At 53.0% G+C, this 21,489-nt stretch overlaps 1 protein-coding gene across 3 annotated transcripts in view; it reads right to left on the bottom strand.

The window, feature by feature from the left end:
* Window positions 1-216: 216 nt before the first annotated feature.
* EPHB2 (EPH receptor B2) overlaps window positions 217-21,489 on the bottom strand; it is a 136,737-nt gene continuing 115,464 nt past the window's right edge. For 2 of the 3 annotated variants that reach the window (XM_002919539.4, XM_034646191.1), the window contains exons 7-16: window positions 18,309-18,471; window positions 16,167-16,275; window positions 15,202-15,269; window positions 8,498-8,620; window positions 7,684-7,931; window positions 6,484-6,699; window positions 5,463-5,612; window positions 4,187-4,380; window positions 2,565-2,720; window positions 217-2,047 (exon numbers count right to left, since the gene is read on the bottom strand). In XM_002919539.4, coding sequence (XP_002919585.3) covers window positions 1,939-2,047; window positions 2,565-2,720; window positions 4,187-4,380; window positions 5,463-5,612; window positions 6,484-6,699; window positions 7,684-7,931; window positions 8,498-8,620; window positions 15,202-15,269; window positions 16,167-16,275; window positions 18,309-18,471 — 1,536 coding nt within the window. In that variant the 3' untranslated portion in view covers window positions 217-1,938. The remainder of the gene's footprint in view (window positions 2,048-2,564; window positions 2,721-4,186; window positions 4,381-5,462; window positions 5,613-6,483; window positions 6,700-7,683; window positions 7,932-8,497; window positions 8,621-15,201; window positions 15,270-16,166; window positions 16,276-18,308; window positions 18,472-21,489) is intronic. The other variant, XM_034646193.1, reaches the window with a different exon arrangement.

The raw sequence follows: 21,489 nt of genomic DNA, 5'->3' as shown, positions 1-21,489 counted from the left end.
CCACTTTCAACTTGCTTCTTTTGTTGCCTGTGCTTTTGACAAGCCAGAGCCAAGAGCCAGAAAGGCCACATGGACCTTTGGTGTCCATGTGTTTTCTCAGCCCTGGGCCTTCTAGAACCCCGAGGAAGGAAGGGTCCCTTAGAAGAACATCATGGGTCACTTGGCATGTCCCAGGGTGCCAGGGTCTTTCTCAGAACTTACAGAGAACAGGGGTCATTTTATAACTAAAGTGTTTATTTCCATTCAATTCACTAACCGATTGTTCTGCTTAGATGCCTGCATTTGCTCACAGCAGGGAGTTTGTGGCCAGACCCCGCGGCTGATGGTTTTCCCTCCCCGGCTAAGGGCTAAGACCTTCAGACCTGGGCAAAGGTGTGGGGGCTTGGGGGGAAGGGGGTTGGAGAGAAACCATACACTTTCCCCTGAGTGGAGGAAAGGAGCGTCTGCACACGTCTCTGAGGGTGACACTCTGGTGGGCTGGGATATCACAGTGAATGATCCGGGGCCCGGCTTAGGCTCCCAGAGGCGAAACTGGGCTCTGGCCATCTGAGGGCACTCGGGAACCTCAAAGGGGCCTATTTGCCTGGGAAGCACTGGGCAGACTGGGGCAGGAGGGCGCAGAAGTGGACAAGGTGTGTGGTTCTGCAGCCTTAGCACCTGCTTCCTTCTCAATCTGGTGCTTTCAAAAGCAGTCCTGGGTGGGGGGGCTCCTCCACCCTGGCCCCTCATCCTCCCAAACCTCACTCAGTCTCTGAGTGGCCCAGATGGCCCTGTGGCAGTTGGCTTTGGTGAGGCCTGGCAGCAGGGGGGAACTTTCTGCAGGGGGAGGAGGGAAGAGTGTCAATGAAAACCATATAAAAAATCCAGAAATGTGCATATAAAATCTCGCCCTTGGTGTATTGCCTAAGTCAGTAAGCAGAAAGCACCTTCTTCTTGGAGAAGGATCAAGTCCTCAAAAGGTAGGAAATGTCAAAGTGTCACTTCATTGTCATAAAAAAAAAAACCCAACAAACAAACCCCCCAAACCAAATCCACCCCTGACCAAAATACCCCCAAGTCCACGAATTGCTGTAAACAAACCCAAATGCAGGAGCAATCCTTCTCAGTGGCAGTCGTAGCTGATGGCAGTCACTGCAGCAGCGGGCCTCCAGGTGGGGGCTGCTGGGCGCCGCGCGTGCGCGATGGGGACGAGGCGCTGCAGTCTTGGGGGGCCGGTCATCCAAAGGAAGGCTGACCTTTCCGGTGTCCCCACGGTCTCCCTGACTGAGGAGGGCAGAAGCGCCCTTTCAGTCCCATGAGCCGACAGGAGAAACACGTCTTTTTCAACGGAGATTCTGAAATATTCTCCAAAGACAGAAAAATTCTTCTGTCTGCCCAGCGGTAGCGGGAATGGTTCCTGCGGCTGCGCATGCGCCCGCCCGCCCCGTCGGCCTGGCGCCTGGCTGTTGAGTGAGGCCTGGAAGAGCAGCCCAGGGACGGGAGAGAAGGGTGGCCCGTCTCTCCCTTCACATTGGTTTTCCTGAAAGTGTTTCTTGGCTCTGGCCACGTCGCCTTCCCAGAGGGAGTTGGAGAGAAACTGCTTTTGGTCTCCGATTGGGACAAATCGCGTGGATCTCCCAAGCCCTTTTTTTTTTTTTTCTCTAAGAACAATGATCACTTTCCTTATGAGAATCCTCTTTAAAAAATATTCCTTGTATTTCCCGCCCCCTCCCAGGATCTGTTTTCTTTTGTCCCCGTTCCCTTTTTTTCCATCATCTGAGTTGCACATATTCCTGGTGACGTCTCATGGCTGGAGCGCTGCTCGGTTCTTCCTGCTGCCCGTGGCCTCCCGGCAGGCGGCTGAGCCTACGGTGTTCGTGGACGGAGAACCAGGGGGCCGGCGTGTGGGGCGGAGGGGGCGGGGGCCTGGAGGAAGAGGTGAGCCGAGGCGGGTGAACGTCAAACCTCCACAGACTGGATCTGGTTCATCTGTGCCCGCATCACCTGGATACTGTTCAGGATTTTTTTCTGGTGGCCAGCCAAGGTGACCCCAACCCGGAGAATGTCCCTTTGGGAGAGAAGCATGTGTGTTAGGGAAATGTGGGGGTGGAGGTGAGCCGTGGGAGGGGGGAGAGCTGCCTGGGCTTCTCCAGGGGTTTCCTGGTGAAGAGAGTGAGGGAAGGGGTGAGTGGGTGGATTCTGGGTGTTGGAGTGACTAGTGGGGATGGAAGGAGCACGTGAGGGGGAGTCAGGACACGCAGGTGCATGGGGTCTCCTCTGCTGCAGGGAAGGAGAAGGGAACTTGCATTTATGAAGGACCCACTCACTTTAGATCCCTTTGATCTAACTAACAACCTCCGGTTTGCAGAAGAAAACTGGGGCTCCGGGAGGTGCCGATTTGCCCTCGGTCACAGGCAGACCTGCGTGTCGATCTCAACGTGACTCCAAATTGACCATCTTGCTCCTAGGTCCCACACATCCCTGCTGGGACACTGCCTATTCCTCGCCCTCCAGAGCCCCCCTGCTTGGTGGGATGGCAGGGGCGGAGTATTGGTAACGGAGGGTGGAGGCAGCGGGGCACTTACTCCATCATCATCTGTGACACAACATCGAAGGAGGTGAAGCCGGCATTGGCGAAGCTCTCCTTGTACTGCCCCATCTTGATGGCCTCCAGCCACTCGTCCACCGTGTTAAAGCTGGTGTAGTCGGGGATGGTGCGGTCCAGCAGTGGCAGGTTGATTCTGGGGGTGGGGGTGGGCAACAGAGGTGGTTAGGGCAGGTGCTGGGGGGGGGCAGGGTAAGCATGGGTGCACTGCAGGCGTCGTACCTGCACGGGTGTATCCATCTGCATGGACAAAGGTGAGTGTGTGTATGTATTTCAGTGTGAGAGTGGGTGTGCATTTGCACCTATGTTGATGAGCACACGTATGAGTGTGAGTATGCGAGAGGGAGTGTGCGTGCAGGGCTCCATGCTGAGGCCACCTGGAAAGCCCGGGGATGCCTCTGAAGGGGTTGCTGGGAGGCCGGACCTCAGAGGAGGGAGATGCTTCTCCAAGCCTGATTTTCAGGAGGAGGGAGTTCAGCCAGACTAACTGTGCTACTCTTTGCCATCTCCCCCATCCTTCTGCACCCTGGGTGTGCTCTAGGAAGCTGTGGGTCGCACCTCCAAAGTCTAGACGAGGCTGGCGGTGCTCATGGGAGCTGGCCAGGAGTGAAATGACCCTCACGGGGCTGAAAGCTCAGAGTGATTTTATCCAGAGAGTCCGGAGCGGCTGATGCAGGGTCATGATGGGGAACGACAGGTAGAGGCAAACGTAAACTGTTGGCCACAAAAACTTGGTAGGTGAAGGACTTGGGCCCAGCGAGTCTCTGGACAAAGCCAACCCTGGACCCTGAGGATCCCTGGGTAGACACCCCTCAGAAACTCCATGTGATAGGGTCCCAAAGAGAAAGAGTGTGCAGGGCCGGGAGGGACAGGGGTCTGGGGCAGGTAGCCACCCAAACAAGGCAGTGGCGGCCCCAGGTCTGAAGGAGCACATGCCTGGGGACCACTGGAGAAGGCGGACCTCAGTTTCACTGGAGCCAACACTCGTCCCGCTGAGCCAGGCTCTCTGAGTCGGGGACGGTGACCTGAGCGTGGGTCTGTGTGTGTGTTTATGTCTGGCAGGTGCTTCTGAACATGTGTGTGCTTGGGTGCCTACGGAGCGTAGGTGGGAGGGCCTGCGAGGGGGTGTGTATCCACGTGTGTGAGATTGTGTGTGTGGGAGCGTAAGCACGAGCTTCTGTGCCTAACGGTGTGTAGGACTGTATTTGTGTAAGTTTGTGTGTGTGTGTGTGTGCACGCAGGTGCATGGCTGTGTTGAGGAGGATGCAAATATAAGTAAAGGGTCCAGCTTTGAGCGTGAGGTAGCTAGGAAGGAAACCCGGTGACCACTCAATCTGTTTACCAACCAAGATTCTGGTAATTTTTCTTAAATGCCTTCCTCTCTGACCACGCTTTAAAAAGTGCTGCCTTTACCATCTCTACCACTTCCCTTTCCTCTTCTGTGTCCTGGGCTCCTCCGCACCCCGAGGCAGGGCGAATGCCCAAGGAACGCGAGTGTCGGCCTTCCCCGACCCCAAGCTGCAGTGCAGAGCACTGGCTGAAGCAGGGGGAGCCTGGGTGGGGTGGGGGCGGAGACGTACGGGAGAAGGGGTGGGGCCATACCCAGAGGAGAGGGGTGCCATGGCTTTGAGGCTGTTGGGGTTTCGGATCATCTTGTCCAACGTGTTGACGATCTGGCCAAACTTGGGCCGGTGGTTGCGGTCCTTCTGCCAGCAGTCCAGCATGAGCTGGTGCAGGGCACTGGGGCAGTCCATGGGTGGCGGCAGCCGGTAGTCCTGCTCTATGGCATTGATTACCTGGGAGCGACACAGGGGCAGAGGGGGGTTGGGCAGGTGCCATAAAGAGCATCTGCCTCTGACCTGACCTATTTCTCCCCTGCCCTCTGTTGCACAGGAAAGACCTGTTTGGTTGCCCTGGCAACTGCCTCCACCTCCTGGATGGAGCCCCAGGGAGGGGCCTCCCCTGGGTTCCCACCATCTATGGCCTCGGTCTGACCTGGGGGCTGCGAGCTGGTCCCCTCTCCTAATCTTGGGAAAGCTGGCACCCTGAGAGAACTCTCAGGGTCTACCAGGCTGACCCTCCAGTGGACCACTTTTCCCCTCCCTAGGACTCCTCTCTCTGGCCTTTCACCCCAGGGTGACACACTCTTGTTTTCAGTGCCATTTACTGCTCCAGGTGAGCGACGTCTCCCAGGTCAGGCCCCACCTGGCTCCTCTGTCAGAAAAAGCAACTCAAATGCCTCTCTCCAATCAGTCCTGCCACTAGGCCCAGATTCACCTTCCCCAGCTGGACTGTGGGTCACCCTCCCTGAGGCAGGAAGCTTCTTCAAGTCCTTCCTGTTCTGTGTTATTGCAAGTCAAAATTTGTTGGGTTGGCTTTCAAACACCCCGTTGGTGAACCTTATCAACCTTTCTGACCATCTTTCCTCCCTACCGCTCCCAGCATGATCCCTCAGCATTCCACCCCTGGGCCTTTGCACGGGCTATTCTTCCCATTCGAAGGCCTTGTGTCTCCAAGTCCTACTGCTGTGTTCCCTCTGTCCTGGGAAGACTTTCTGACTGATCTTGCTCACGTGGCCCTTGCCTCAACACCTACAGGACTCGACACCTGCCTTCTCCAATTTAGCACCCAATTCTAAAGTTCCTGAACAACAGCTGGTTCCTGGAATAATCGTCTTGCCCCCCAGTTACGTGGAAAACACCCCAGGGGCAGATATGGTCTCACTCAGGGTTGGCCACAAGGTGAACGCATCTTGAAGATTTGCTGAATTGTGCATGTGCAGGCCTTTCCTACTCTTGACCCCTGGAGACTCCAGGATCCTGTGCAGACTTTCGAATAGGCCAACATTGGGCTGGGCCCAGCCCCCTCGGATACTTACGTCCTGGTTGGTCATGTCCCAGTAGGGTCGTTCCCCGTAGGACATCACCTCCCACATGACAATACCATAGCTCCATACATCACTGGCTGAGGTGAACTTCCGGTACTGGATGGCTTCCGGGGCCGTCCAACGGATGGGGATCTTCCCACCCTGGGGAACAGAATGGGGAGGGTTAATGGGTTCCCGGGAGGCTGACTTGTCCGGCCTCTGCTCTCAGTACTACTCCTCACCCTATGCCCTGTGCTGTACCAATCCCCATGAAGCACCTCATTCCTTCTCGAACTCACCATGTTGCTTCAGGCCTTGGGAATTTGAACATGCTGTTCCCCCGTGTATGAAATGCCTTTGCTCACTCTGCCATCTGGAAACCTCTTCCATCCTTTAAGTATCTCTGAAAGTCTTTCCCTAGGTCCCCAAAAGTTGCTCACTCTTATTAATCCTACAGCTGTGTCCCACATCTCTCCATCAAGGAGGCACTTCTACAGAGCAGTACTCAGATCTTTGCCTGCGTGCTTGGCTCTCCTTGTACTATCTCTCAGCTCTTTGGGTAGGGGCTGTGTCTTGGTCCTTTCTGTTTAACACTCTTCGGCAGGAGAGAGTCCCGAGCTTAGGCATCGAAGGTCTCCAAGCGCAGCCCTGCCTGCCTCTCCCGCGTTACTGCCCACCACCTTCCCGCTTACAGTCTGTGTTCTGGTCACGTCTTGCCTTGAGAACATGGCACCTGACAACATTTCACTGGCCCTTCAGCTTTCAGCTCGATATCACCCCCTCCTAGCAATCCTTCCTCAGCCTCCCAGGACAGGTGTCCTATGTTATTTCATGTTTCTCTGCACATCTGTGTCCCCAGACAGCCTGTGAGCTCCAAGGGGGCGGAGACTGTGGTTTGTGTCTCCGCGTCTCCAGGGCCCAGCACAGTGCTTGGCATGAGCAGATGTCGGTGAAAACATATGGTAGGGAGAGATGGACAGCTGTGCTCTCTTGCCTGGCACCACGACCCCTCTGTTCTCTGCTTCCATCTTACCAGCGCACTGGTGTAGGTGGGGTCTGAAGTATCATCCTCCAGAAAGCGTGAGAGCCCGAAGTCAGACACCTTGCAGACCAGGTTGCTGTTGACAAGGATGTTGCGGGCAGCGAGGTCGCGGTGGACGTAGTTCATGTCTGCCAGGTACTTCATGCCGGCCGCGATGCCCCGCAGCATGCCGACCAGCTGGATGACTGTAAACTGCCCATCATTTTGCTTTGGGAGAAGTGGCGAAAACACACAGTAAATGGAGGGGCATGAATCAGAGCTCTGGCTCATTCACACAACAGGAAACCAGAGCAGGACCCAGCCACCCTGGCCTCATGCGCCCTGTGGGAAGGATACAGGTGCTTGGAGGGGGTGGGGGCTTAGTGAGGCCCATGAGAGGCCAATTTCAGGGTGGTGGAAAGAACATGGGCTTTGGAGTAGACCCAGCTGGTCTGATGCTGGCTCTGCCCTTTGCTGGCCGTGCAACCTCGGACAAGTGACCTGACTTCTTGAGTCTGTCTCCCCATCTGTGTGTTAAATAGGGATAAGTTATACCCACCTTCCAGGAGTCTGAGCTAAATAAAGAGGTGCATGGAAGGTGCCTGGCACATACTAGATGCTCAATAAATGGTTGTAAAATGGCAACTAGTCTAGCAGCAGGCCTCTGCGCTCTCTGTCCAGCTGGTTGACTGTGATCTCCAGTGGGGATCTGGAAATGTTCCTTTCTTGACCTTGTGCTCCGGATTCCATCCCCCAGCCCATACAGCTTTGGAGAAATCCAAAATCTGGTGAGAACCCTGGACCAGGGTTCAAGAGACCTGGTTCCAGTCCTGGCTCTCACCTTGTCCCTCTAGGTAATCCCGGGCAAACTCTACCTGTCCTGGACCTTCACTTTTCTCTCGTACATAATGAGAAGGCTGGCTAAGAGCACAGACGGTAACAGATTTCAGGTTGTACGCCAACTCTGACTGACTGGTTGTGGCTTCCTAGATTGAAAAGGATTCTGAGATGGCTTCCTGGTTCAGTGGGACAGAGTTCTGGGATTGATTAGCAATGCCTGCCACAGGGAAGGGAATGGAAAGAGGTAGCATGCAAGCCATTCCTGACTTAGATCTTTCTCAAGGCCCCATGAGGCTTTGATGCCATGAAGCTATGTCCACCGCTCCTTTTCCTCCCCATCCACAGGCCCCTGGCACTCTTGGCTTCCCCTACCCGGAGGAAGGAGTCCAGGGAGCCGTTCTCCATGAACTCAGTGATGATCATCACAGGGGTGCTCTTGGTGACAACACCCTCCAGGTGGATGACGTTGGGGTGGTCGAACTGGCCCATGATGGAGGCCTCGCTCAGGAAGTCCCGGCGCTGCTTCTCGGTATAGCCTGACTTGAGCGTCTTGATGGCTACAAAGATCTCTCTCTTGCCTGGCAGTTTTAGGTGGCCACTGCATACCTCGCCGAACTCCCCTGGGACACACACACCAAGAGAGGCAGGATGTCACTTGCCAGGTGGAAGTGCCACCTCCCACTCCTTGTAACCTCCACTCCTGGGTCCTGAAGGAGCTTTCTCTCCCCAGTGGTCAACTCATCCTCTTAGACAAAGAACCCCTTTGTAGAATGTGGGGGCCCAGAAAGGTCCTAGCCACCACTGGGAGTAAGAGTAAACTCTTCACAGCTGTCCCATGGTGTTTGGCTGGGCATGGGGTAAGGCCTAGGGAGATGGAGAGAGGGACCTGGATGAATGGTGGGAAGGACAAAGCACTAGACTGAGTCCAGAGAATGGGGTTCTGGACCTAGCTCAATCTCTGCCATGGTACGCGAGATCCTTCCCAGCCCCGTGCCTCAGTTTCCTCATATGTTGATGAAGTGACTTTACTGTATGACCTTTGAGGACTTTTCTACCTCGGGTATTCTGAACCTTCAGGCCTTGGAGGATCCTCTGAGTTTCCTGCCCCACATCCTACCCTCTGCCCCAAGAGTACTCCCCACTCCTGGCTGAGGCCATGGTACCTGGGAGAGCACCAGCCACCTACCTGCTCCAATCACCTGCTCGATTTTGACACAGGAGATGTCAATTTCCTTGGCAAACTCCCGCACTGCCTCATTGGGGTCCTCATAGGTGAAAGGGTCGATGTAGATCTTCATGCCTGGGGTCACTGGGGGATAAGACCAGGCTTGGTCACATGCACAGACTCAAGATGTGGACAGATGGAAAGGCTAGAGCTAGTCCCTCTGTGGAGGGAAATACACACCCATGTGGCCCCATAAGAACCAGGTAACCCTTTGCAGGTCACTTGACCTCTCTGGGCCTCAGTGAGCAGGTGGGCATTGAGCTGAGTAGAAGGGTGAGTAGAACACAGAGCTCAGCAGAGAGAACAAATAGGTTCTAGCTCTTGTTCTAACTCTAATTGATTAGTGATGTCTTCCTAAAGGAGCTAAAGGACTCTCAGGATTGATTAGCAATGTCTGTTATGATGTGGGCATAAAAGGATAGATAGGTTTGTCACTCTTGTGTTAGAGAATCAGGGGGTGCAAAGTAAAGGAAGAGGAAGTCGAGAAGGAAGAGAGAGATTTGGAACAAAAATACAGAAAGATCAGGCAATAGCCCATGTTCTTGGGCATTTGCTAAGGAGACCTCCCTGTCTTTTAAGGCCATATTTAAGCATCCTCTCCCTTCAGGAAACTTCCTGGCTGTCTCAGTTCTCCCAGGCAGGCCCCAGAGCCTGGAGGGGCGGCCCACTCACCAGGGTCTGAGGACCCATGGTTTCTGGGTCCACTTCCCAGGTCCCTCACTAGCTAGGTCTTAAAACTTTCTAGATCGCAAATTCCCTGGTGATCAGCGTGAGGCTGGACATACGGCATGTTAATTTGACTCTTGATTTGATGTACTTTTTTATTTGATGCAGAAATTAAGAAACTTTAGGCTCCTGAAGCCCTGTCTCTGCACCCACGTGTATGTAACTTGGATGCCACACATCTAATTCTGACCCTAGCCCGCTAGCAAAACACTTGGAGGGAAGGGAAGGATGATCCATCTCACCTTCTCCCTCCCAGGTAACTGGTCTTCTGCTGCCCAGGCCTCCCTCGGCTTCCCCAGCTCCCTGCCCACATTCTCCCATTGCTCCAGGAGCCATGCCTTTGGAGGCAGTAGCTCTAGGAATAAGGAGCTGGAGTTCCTGGGCCATAGTAAGGCTTGCCTGGTTGGTGAGTGGGGCCATCGACCCTGCTCAGCTGTGTGACCTGGGACATGTTAGTTGACCACTCTCAGTGTCTGTTTCAGACATTCCAAGAATCTAAAATTGGAACCTCTAACACACAGCTGGCAAACTGATCCACTGACCATTTTGTAAATAAAGTTTTATTGAAACACAGCTGCAGGCATTCCTTTGCCTGTGGCTGCTTTCACACTCCAGCGACTGAGTTGAATAGTTACAATAGAGACAGTACGGCTATCAAAGCCTAAAGTACTTACTCTCTGGTCCTTTCAGAAAACTTTGCCAACTGTTGCTCTGATACATTAGCTTCAATTGGATTATTTCTGTGGGTGTTTGTCTAGCCCTTTATTTATTTAAAAGATTTTATTTTTAAGTAATTTCCACCCCCAACGTGGGGCTCGAACAAAGCTCTGCACGCAATATACACTCAACGTCTATAGAGCTGAGCAGAATCCGGGTGACAGAGATAAAAGAATGACTGCACCTACCACTGACCCAGCCCTTGTGCCCAACATGCGGACAGGCTCTTTATACGCATTATCTCCTCTGCGCCCAAAAACTCCTGGAGGAAGGGAATCATTATTCTCATTTCATGCAGGAGGGAACTGCCGCTCAGAAAGGCTGAGTAATCTGTCCAAGGCCACACAGCTAGCAAATGGCACAGCCAGGACTTGAACCCAGGCCTGTCAGACTTGAGCCAAGGGCCAATAGTCTTCATCATCATGTCCATGGCCTCCTGCATGCAATCCAACTAGATCTGGTCCAGGCCTCCTCCTCCTGGACTGTTCAGCCATGACTCCTGCCCCAATCAGCACTCCTCAGAGCAGGGACATCAGTTCCCGGGAGATGCTCTTTTTCGTGCTCAAACTCAGTGCCTGCTCTGTGGTTCTTGGTGACTGACTTTCAGTCTCCCTCCACCAGGATTGGGGGAAACCCCTTCTGTCAGGCCAGCTGCAGAGGGAGGACAGGGATGGGTCGGCTCTGGGAGCTAAGGAGAAGTGCAACCGTCAGATGTTATCCCCAAGCCTTGGCCAGGAGGGCTCTCTATTGCTTGTAGGACTAAGGCAAGTGCCTTCACCTGGCATTCCAAGCCCCCCGTGTTGGGCCCCCCTACAGCTCCCTGCCCTTCTATATGAAAGCAAAAAGAATTATTCACCCAGAGGTCCCAGACACACCTTATAATTTCTTGCCTCTGTGCTTTTGTCCATGCAGTTACCTCCACCTGGAATACTCTTCTCTTCCTCTTTGCATCCAGATCAAATGCCACCTCCTCTGTGAAGCCTGCCTGGATCCTTCCAGTGGAGATCCGTGCTTTCTCTTTAGGCTCCTGAAGCCCTGTCTCTGCACCCACGTGTATGGCCCTGATGTCTGTATGGCTCTACTACCTTGTATTAAGTCTTCCAGATATGCATGCCCACAGCCTCCTGCCCCCCCTTTCTGGAACACTCTGCTGCCTGTGTGGACTTGCTTTACACTTTCTCCCTCAAGGGGACAGAGGCCACGTCTGTCTAGTTCATGCTAATCCCAGAACCTGGCACATAGAGGGTGCTCATAAAATGCTTATTGAAAGAATAACAGCATTACCTATTAGAATGTTCTCTTTTTCTCTTTCCGCCTGTTTGGGTCATGAATACCTTCGAGAATTTGACAGAAGCTATGAATCTGCTCCTTGGAAAATTATTCACATGTGTGTCACACTCCCAGATTCAGCATATAATCTTGGAATGTTCCTGGTCCCTTGAAGCTCTCGGGGTCTGTGAACCCCAAGTTCTGAGCCCTTGCTCTAGAATGTTTTCTCTGGAGTACACATGTGAAGCTGATATGAGTAGATGCTTAATAAACACTTACTGACTGTACGGCTCTGAGTTGTCCCTGCTGCTGTGACCCTCTGGTTTCATCTCACCGTTAATAATACAACCTGCTCACAAGTCAGTGTGGATTTGCCAGGTACCAGGCCCTGGTCTGGGTACTTTATAGGCACCCATCCAATTAACCCTCCTGACAATCCTACCAGGTAAATGCTATTATTAGGCTGAGCCTTATGAAATTGTTAGTATCTGACTGTTTCTGACCTACAAAAATGGCAATTTCATTTGGCCGAACCTAATCTTATCCCCATTGTTTGGATGAGGACACTGTGGGATAAGAAAGGTTGGATGACTTGCCCAAGGTGACATGGACAGAGCTGGTAAGTGGCAGATGTGGGGTTTGAATCCAGGTCGTGTGGCTGTGAGTACACTTCCAACTGCCAGGCTACTGTTTTCTTCCGGAAGCTTCCCCATCCTGCATCCTGGAATGGAAGGGGGAGCTCCTTGTGGCCGAGCCTTGCTCAAGGCCTGGCTCCCAGGACAGGTATTTGCTGCCCTGAAGCTGGGTGAGGATCTCTGCAGTCAAAGTCTTCAGAAAATACTGGGCTGTTGTTTGGATGACTTAGATTGTCAGGGCCACTGTGGGAAATTCAGGACGAAGGAGGGAGGAGGAACCAGACATTCAGGGACCTGGTTTGAGTTCTGGATCCGCCGGTAATAATAATCACAAATAAGCTGCTTTATGAGTTTGAACTGAGGATCAACCACAGTATTGATACTGCTGTGTGCCCTTGGGCAAATTACTTAACCTCTCTGTGCTTCACTTTTTTCATCTCTACAATGGAGATAATAAACAGCACCTACCTCATAAGGGGACTGCAAGGATTAAATGAGAATCTTTTAAAAGGGCTTAGTATAGTAGTTGGTGAATAGAAAACACTGAATAATTGTTACCTGCTATAGAGAAGGGTTGGCTATTATTAAATATTATTAGGAAGCACTTTCACATCCATTACTTCATTTAATTCTTACAATTCTGTGAAAGAAGCATCATTCTGGCTACTTCCCATGTAAAGACGCCAAGGTTCAGAGAGGCTTGATGATTTCCCCAAGGTCACAGAGCTGGCCAGTGGTGGGGCAGGGATGAGAAACCAGGTTGGTCCCTCTGGGCCACATCCAGGTACCAGAGACCTTGGTCCTCACTCAGCACCTGCTGAACGATGGAACATGCGAGCCGGCGAAGGTGACTTCAAGCCAGTCACACACATCTCCGGGCCTCAGCTTCCTCCTCTGTCCCAGCCACACAGGGTTGCTGGTGGGGGTGGGACCACAAGGCTGGCAGTGCTTTGAAAAAAACCAAGGCCCTTTTTAGAAACCTAGAAGCTTCAGCTTTAGAATGTGTGTGATCCATGAACAAATCTTGGGCTTGATTTCAAAAATAAATCCCTGCTGTCCCAGGTTTCCTTGTTAGTGACTCACACGCTAAACAGCGATGCTCCCACATGGCTCCAGGTGACAGAGCATGCGAGCCCACCTTATTCTAGCTTAGTCGGGTGTGGACAGCAAGTGGCGAGGAGTGTGGACCTCAGCTCCAGCCCTGAGCTGCCGTGTGACCTCTCTGGGCTTCGGTTCCCTCATACTTGATTATATTACCAGGATAATTATAAGGATTAAATGAACAAATGCACGGAAAGCATGAAAACACAGAACACACTCAGTACATTTAGCTCTATCTATAACCATGATTTCATTACTTGGGGAATAGGAGGGGGTGACGTAATTGATGACTTTCACTTCCAACGTGCAGGTGATTTTTAATTTCAGTGTAAATTGTTCTGCCCTTTTCATGTGAGCCTTTCACTGCTTTTAGGCTTAGACTATCCGTGGAATAGTTACCTAAATTGTCTTCTGGAAATTTTCATGGTGTAATTATTTTTTACATTTATGTCTAAAATGATTTTTTAAGCTCGGGAAATTTACTTCAAATTGACTGTTAACCCAGAGGCTTGATACCTAGAACTCCTCGACTCTGCTCTTTCCTGCACACCCCACATCCACACCTGCAGCAAATCTAGTACTTTCAGAACATGTCAGAATCCAGAACCTTCCCTGGGTGATAGAAACAGCCACCTCACAGGTCTCCCTGCTTGTGTCCTGCCCAGTACCTTTCACTCCATTCTCCTCCACACAGCAGCCAGAGAAGTCCTGTCAAAACTGTACCTCAGACCGTGTCAGTCTTTGGTTCAGACCCATTTAGAGGCTTCCCATTCCACTCAGAATAAAGACCGGGGCCCTGCAAGGGCTGACAAGGATGTACATGTTGGGGCCCCTCGTACCTGCCCCCCCGCCTCCCCACTCCGCTCCAGCCACACTAGCCTCCTGGCTGTTCCTGAAACGTGCCAGGCACACTCCAGCCTCAGGGCCTTTGCACGGGCTGTTCCTTCTGCCTGGGAGGCTGTCCCCTCAGGTCTGTCCATGCAGCTCACTCCCCCAGCTCGTTCGTGTCTTTGCTCCACTGAAACCCTCTCAGTGAGGCCAACCCCAATTGCCTTATCTGAATAGGCAGCCCTGACTTTGCAGTTCTCAGCCCATCACCCTGGTCTACTGTGCCTTTTGCCGTAATGCTTTCATCTTCCAGCACGCCATGTGATTTTCTCATTTACTACCTGTATTTTTTTTGTTCCCTGGCCCTCCCACCAGAATCTAAGTTCCGCAAGGGTGGGGATATGTGGTTTGCTTACTTGTGTATCCCCAGCTACCTAAAACCATGCCTGGCATACACAGCAGGTCACAAAGACTGTGTGACATGTGAAGGGCTGTGCCGATGGCCTTTCTTACCCAGTGGCATCTGAGACGCCCCAGAGTACCCCACCTAGTACAGTTTGAGGAGCTATATTGGACCCACTCGGAATTCCTGTTTGCTGAGTGAGTGGAAGTGAGAGTGAAGGTTCTCCCTGCCCCCCACACCCCCCCCCATCCCTCAGCCCACCCCATGTCGGTTCCGCCGGGGTAAAATCTATGCTCTGCTTCTGTCTCTGCTGGGCCCCTTGAGAGGGGATGTCTGTTCTGGGTGTATGGCATCTGGACTGAGATGGGATGGGACAATGGGGGAAATGGAGGCACTGGGTGGGGGGCAGCAGTTATCAGAGGGGTCACCAGGGAGGAGCAATAGGGCCCGTCCCCTCCCAGGCCAGAGCCTGGGGTCCTCAGCATCTCATGCCACTCATGGATTAATTGTGTAAATAGGGACCTAGTGTCTGCTAAGCGCCAGGCAGCGTGCTGGCGTTCAGGGGCAGTGGTGTCAGACCCACTTTCACGTCTCCAGGCGCTCCCACTATACAGCTGGGGAGACAAGGGCACGGCCCTCACAATGCAGCCAGGTAAGGGGGCGCTATGCAAGCACAGACGGAGCCCTAAAGCCAGGGTGGGGCGGGGGTCAGGGGAGGCTGCTCAGAGCGGTTTGTATATGCTGTGGCCGAGGGAGGGGAAGAGTTACGTGGGGAAGAGAAGGCGGGTGATGAGATGGGAGAGAAGGCAGAGGGGATGGCAGGTGCAGAGGCCAAAAGGGGACAGTGAGCTTGGCCGGTTCAGGGAACAGCTGGACATTCAGTCTGGCTGCGGCAAGGTGGGAGGGAGTGGAAGGAGGCCAAGAGGTTTCCGGGGAACGGCCAAGCAAAGGGCCCAAGGGTGCCGGCCCTACTGGGGTGTACGTACTGTGGCCACTGGTGTAGTGCTGCAGCTTGTCCGTGTACTCCGAGTCAGCACGCTCAAACCCCCGTCTTCTGGAACAAGAGCAAAGGGCTGGAGCCACCTGGAAGCCCCGGGGAGCTGGGAGCCACAGTAGGTGATAGGGAGAGGGAGGGCAGGCCCTCAAAACCACACCCCTGCCAGAGGGCTCCCTGCCTGCCCCTGTCCTAGCAGCCTCATCCTTCCTGACCACCCCCACCCCCATCCCTTTCCACCTCTCCCACCTCAAATCCAGGCTCACCATTTCCCCTTCCCCTCTCCAGCCAAGCCCCTTTCAGAGTAATCTCCCATGGTCCCAGAAATCCCAGGTGCTTCTGTCCATCTGACCTTATGGCCCCGTCTGTTCTAAAGTGGGGATCTCAGGAAGAAGAGTCTCTGCATTATGCTCAGCAGAAGTCAGGAAACAGGTCCCACCTCCTGCCTCTGTACGTGCTGTGCCTGCAAACTGGGATGCCCCTCCCCCACCTGCTCCTATCTACCTTCTCGCTGTTTTTCCTGCCGCCAAAGCCAGCGAGCACTATCTGAGCTCATCAACCTCCCCTCTGACACTCCGCTTGTAGCCCTGGTCATGAAGGGGCCTCGAGTAGTGCAGGGAGTGGGGTGATCCGGGCTTCCTCTCCAGCCACCCCTTAGCTCCGGGCATCCTGCAGTCTTTCCTGCCCACTGTTCTGAGACATTCCTTCAGGTTGAAGCATCAGCGTCTCTATGAGCCACCTCCACGAACAGTGGACTTGTCAAGACAACCCCAGCCCAAAGGGATGGACTGTAGCTAATGGTGGCCACTTCGGGAGGTGGGAGAGTATCCAGGCCTGCCCAGGCCTCTCCCTGGCCCTGGGAATGATGGGAATATCTCTTCGGCTCACAGACACTGTTCAGGAATGGTTGAATAGATGGCCGGCCAGGCCCGGACGGGGCTGGGGACAGCCACCCACCTGTTGCACACGATGGCAATGACGACCACAGCGATGAGGAAGACCAGGCCAGCCGCCGAGGAGCCGATGATGAGAGGCAGCTTCTCCTGGATGCTTGTCTGGTACTCGGCTGGGGGAGAAAGCACGTGGCGTGTTGTCAGCTGGCTCTGGGGGTCCTAAAGCCCCCCACCCCACCTGGTCTCCTGGGATCCCCAGATTCTGTTCCTGCTCCTGAGAGAGCCCCTGTCCCGTGCCCAAATGGAGAATGAGCCGGCACTCACTCACAGGTAACCTCGGACAGTCCGTGCACTGCTCCAACCCTTAGTTTCTCCTCTATCAAACGGGCATAAAACCTCAATGTTGATACGAAAATCAACAATAATAAGTTGACATACAGAGAGGCAGCTGTAAGCACAGACTTTGAGGCCAGACCCCGGGTTTGAGTCCCGGCAGGGCCTTCCCGTCTGTGATCTCCGGTGAAGCGACTTACCTCTCTGCTGCTTAGTTTCCTCATCTGTAAAGTGGGGCGAATAGTCCCCCCTCAGAGGGCTGTCGTGTAAAGCACTTAGAAGGACAGGCGGCAGGAGAGTGACCAGCCAGTAAATATGAATTATTATTGTTATTGAGTGTTTTTATTTTTTGGTCACGGTGCTAAGTATGTTATGTATCTTGTTTTTCAGAGTAGTCCTGTGACTCAGTGCCTATGAGCACGCCATTTACAGACGAGGGCACTGAGGCTTAGCGATGCCATGACTAGCTTGTGGTCACACAGTGAGAAAGCGGCCAAAGCCAGCAGGTGAACCCAGGTCTGTGTATGGGCTTAAATGAGATAATGCATAAAATGCCCTCAGCACTGGCCCAGGTCCTGGAAACCACTTAGCACATTTTCAATGCCATCAACACCATCGCTGTTTTTAATTTTATGATTATTATTTCTCGTTTGCTTCCATGACGAGACAAGAACTTGTTGGGAGTCAGGGACCGGGTACGTTCTGGGTCCTTAGCACCAGCGTGCATTTGCTGAGTTAATAAAGAAAGGATCTTGGGACAGTCCCCCATGTCCCAGGTCAATGACACGCATCCAACATGCAAGAGGGCCTAGAAGGGTGACAATGCTGGTCACAGGGAGGTGGGGTTTTACAGAGGGGGTGCTGTTGGCATCCTGGAAAGATGGTGGAGCCATTAGGGAGGATGCTTGTGGTAAGATGAGAATTCATGGGTCTAGGAGACTCTGAGATGTTCAGCTAGGCAAAGGCCAAGGCCCGTGACCAGTGGTTAAAGCAGATGCTACGAGGGGACGCTGGAGTCTGGTTATAAGTAAAGCTACCCTGGAGCTTGGCTGGTTGGTGAAAGGGCTGCCAGACTCCCGGCAATGACAGCTATGACCTATCTGGTGAGTGCTAACTACGTGTGAGGCATATTGCTAAGTTTCTATACATTTAGCCCCCAACTTTACATTAGTTTGATAACGATGATAATGAGAGAGTTGTCATCATCCCCATTTATAGATGAGAAAACTGAGACTCAGAGCTGCTCAGGGCCACACAGTTAGGGCTGAATCAGCTGTATAATTTCCATCTGTCTGGCATCAGAGCCCATTCTCTTAATTCTGCTGTTCCTCAGAGATTATTAGAGCAGGAAAGGTACTCAGAGACCATGGGGTCCCGGACTGGGAGACACACAGCACGTGGGCTGCAGCCTCCCCTTCTCTTGCCCAGGGCAGACATCACTAATCCATCCCAGCACTTCTTCCTGCTGAACTTCAGAATTTTTCTCAATCCAACTGCAAGTCACTGGAGTCACGCACAGATAAAATAGGTGTGCTCTCAAAGATCGAATATGATGCTTTCATTTTGCAGCTGAGAAAAATTTGGACCAGGGAAGGGAAGTGACTTGCTCAGAGTGTCTCTGCAAGTTAGGACTGAGCTCCTGAGAGTCCCCTGAAAGGAAGCCGCCTGGCGGACAGGATGGCAATGGGGGAGTTCACGTGCTTTCCAGCCACAGACACGGGGCCTCTCTGGATGGCTCGTTCCCGAGCATCAGGGAGGGTTGATGTCTAAAAGAGGGGGCGCCTTTTCTGATTTGCACAAAGGCACTTGGAAGGAATGGGAGCCTTCGAGTTCATTCTGTTTGCCCTCCTCTTGCCCTCTGGGTGTTGCTCACCTTCTGTCATGGTCTGGAAGTACATCTTGCCGCTGTAGCGCCCGTAGCCCGCCACGGTGCGTGCCCGCACCTGGAAGACATAGATGGCGCCGGCTTTGAGGCCCTGCACAGTGACCGTGTTGGTGGGGCTTTTTATGGCTGTGGCGTTGTACTCACTGAGCTCCTGCCGAGGAACAGAGAAGACCGTTAGCAAGGCTGCTGCCCACGGTGGGCCCAGAGCCCACTCCTGCCCCTGGGGGCGGGGTTGGCCACTGGAAAAAACATCTGTTGTTCCCAGTTCTTCACTCCCTCCCTGTAACAGAATCACACACCCATACTTTTTGCATGTGACTTCCCACAAAAGAAGGCAGAGTATATTTCTCTGCCTCGTGGATGCCGAATTTGTCCATGAGTCTTGCTTTGGTCCTTGGAACATTCTAGAGGACATGATGCAAGTGGAGGCTTTACAGGCGCTTGCTGAGTTCGCTCCTGCCTTCGGCCATGACGGGGCTGAACCTGGGTAACAGCTGGTTCCAGAATGAGAAACATGTAGGGAAGACCTTGACCTAACTCCTAGGCTGAAACAGGGCCACCTCAGTTGACCCACAGACTCCAACCGATGAGCAAGAAAAACAGGCGCTTGGAAACCATAGTATTTGGAGGATTGTAGATTTTGCAGCATCCTCCTCGGGGATAGCTGACCAACACACAGATGCTGAGCGGCCCCTGCGTGCAGCCCGTGAGGTCTAGGCTGTGAGTTCTTGGAGACAGCAGGGAGAGGGCCTACTTTACCCACTTCCGCATCCCCCTTCCTGCCCCATGCCTTGATAGGATAGGTGGGGGGACCTCTGTTGAGCCACAGCACACTGGAGTGAGGCAAGAATTAAGGCCCAGATGGGGAAAATGATGCTCAAGGTCATGTAGGAGCTGGTGGCTGCTCTGGGACTCAAAACCAGGCTCCCACATGGAACCACCTCTAAGGTCCCAGGTTTGAGTACCCAGGACCTAATGTTCCATCCTTCGAGAGCTGCAGAATGCCAGTTCTGACCGGAGTACTGCCCAGGGTGACGCAAGGAGTGTGGGACAAGACCAAGATGAGCTGCTGCGCGGGAATGGAGCTGTGGCTGAGCTGGATGCGGCGTCTGCCAGTCTAGACAATGCTCTTTCAGACAGCTGTCAGCCACGCCCCCCAAGCCTTCCCTAAACACCCTCTTTGCACAAGGCCCTGGGGACTCCAAGGGACGAAGGCACGGGCACNAATGTTCTTTCAGACAGCTGTCAGCCACCACCCCCCCAAGCCTTCCCTAAACACCCTCTTTGCACAAGGCCCTGGGGACTCCAAGGGACGAAGGCACGGGCACAGGATTCAGAGAGCTCAGTTCAGAAAAACAAACAGTATAGAGACTTCAGCCCTTCAAGGATCACAAACGCCTCTGAGAAGCTGATGAAAGCTATGAACCTCTGTGCAGAAAAATGCACACCTGATTGTGCATGCCAGGCACGCACATGTGCGCTGCACAGAGCCCTTGAAAATGCTCTCGAAACCATCAGATTCAGTGTGCGCAATGTCATTACGGGCACCAGAGCTTAGAGATTAAGATCACAAATTGGAGCCAGACTTCCTGGGTTCAAATCCTGACTCTCCTACTTATTACCTTTGCGACCTTGGGCAAGTTTCTTAACCTCTCTTTGCCTCTTCATCATCTGTAAAATGGGGATAATAATGGTCACAGCCACCTCCGAGGGTTGTTTAGAGGATAAAATGCATTAATATGAATTACGCGCTGATACAGTGGGCTGGGGGCACGTGAGCTCGCCTGGGTGGGGGCCATCAGGTGAAGTCAGGCAACGCTCTCTGCAGAGTGGGGTTCTGCAATGGAATTTCGAAGAATAAACAAGTCACCCAGATCAAAAAGAGGGAGTGCATGCTTGGCAAGGAGTACCAGGTGCAAAGGCAAAGAGGTGAGAAAGAACTTGGGATATGGGGGTTAGAGAAGGGGATGACCTGTGAGAGCCTCCCCCCCGCCACACCTCCCAGGGGCAGCAGCACATAGGAAGTCTCTTTTCTTGAGCCAGCTGTTCTGCCGCCTCCGCCAGGAAGCCTGCTTGACCTCTCAGCCAGATGTGCCTCCCCTCCTCTGAGCCCTGGAGCACTTGCATGGGTGCCCTAGGAGGGGGTTTCTGCTACGCCCCCTCATCCTAGGCACCGGCTGTTGCACAGCCTTGACTGTAAACTCCCGAAGNACCCCCTCACACCTCCCAGGGGCAGCAGCACATAGGAAGTCTCTTTTCTTGAGCCAGCTGTTCTGCCGCCTCCACCAGGAAGCCTGCTTGACCTCTCAGCCAGATGTGCCTCCCCTCCTCTGAGCCCTGGAGCACTTGCATGGATGCCCTAGAAGGGGGTTTCTGCTACGCCCCCTCATCCTAGGCACCGGCTCTTGCACAGCCTTGACTGTAAACTCCCGAAGGCAGGGGCTGTGTTTTATTCCCTTGTACTAAGCACAGAAGCCTGCACACATAGCCCTGCTCCAATGCCCACGGGGTGAAGGCTGGACTCCTCAGCTTGGCATTCTAGACCCTTCATGACTCACCCTTTGCCGGTCTTGCCTGCCACAACCCCAGTATCCTCCACGCTCTAGTCATACCCAAAGTCTTTCCCTCCCTTTCTTGGTAGGACTGCCAGATTTAGCAAATAAAAATGTATGATGCTCAGTTAAATCTGAATTTCAGATAAACAATGAATCATTTCTTTTGTATAAATCTTTCCCATGAAATATTTAAAACACAACTATACTAAAAAATTATTTTAAAAAATTTAAATGTAACCGGTGTCCTATATTTTATTTGGCAACCCTACCTTCCCTGGACACTCTGAGCCTTGGCAAGTGCTGTTTCCCCTCTGCGAAATACCCTTTCCCCATCTGCCTGTTCATCGAGACTTAGTACAAGTACCACCTTTCCTGGGAAAACTTCTCAGATGTCCCAGAGAGAGTTGCAGGTCCATTGCCTCCTCTCCCACCTGTTGTTCTGATATGCATGTGTTTTCTCTGAGAACTGTGGGTTTCCCGAGGGCAGAGACATTGTCTCATTCATCTCCGGGACCCGCAGGCTCAGCACCCATAGGTGCTCACTAACTACCGCCGGTAAGAAACGAGTGAACATCGTACACTCAAAAAAAAAAAAAAAAAAAAAAAAAAAAAAC

This window comes from Ailuropoda melanoleuca, chromosome 2 (assembly GCF_002007445.2).
Source record: "Ailuropoda melanoleuca isolate Jingjing chromosome 2, ASM200744v2, whole genome shotgun sequence".
Classification (NCBI taxonomy): Eukaryota; Metazoa; Chordata; class Mammalia; order Carnivora; family Ursidae; genus Ailuropoda; species Ailuropoda melanoleuca.
This window is presented reverse-complemented; position numbering and strand designations above follow the sequence as displayed.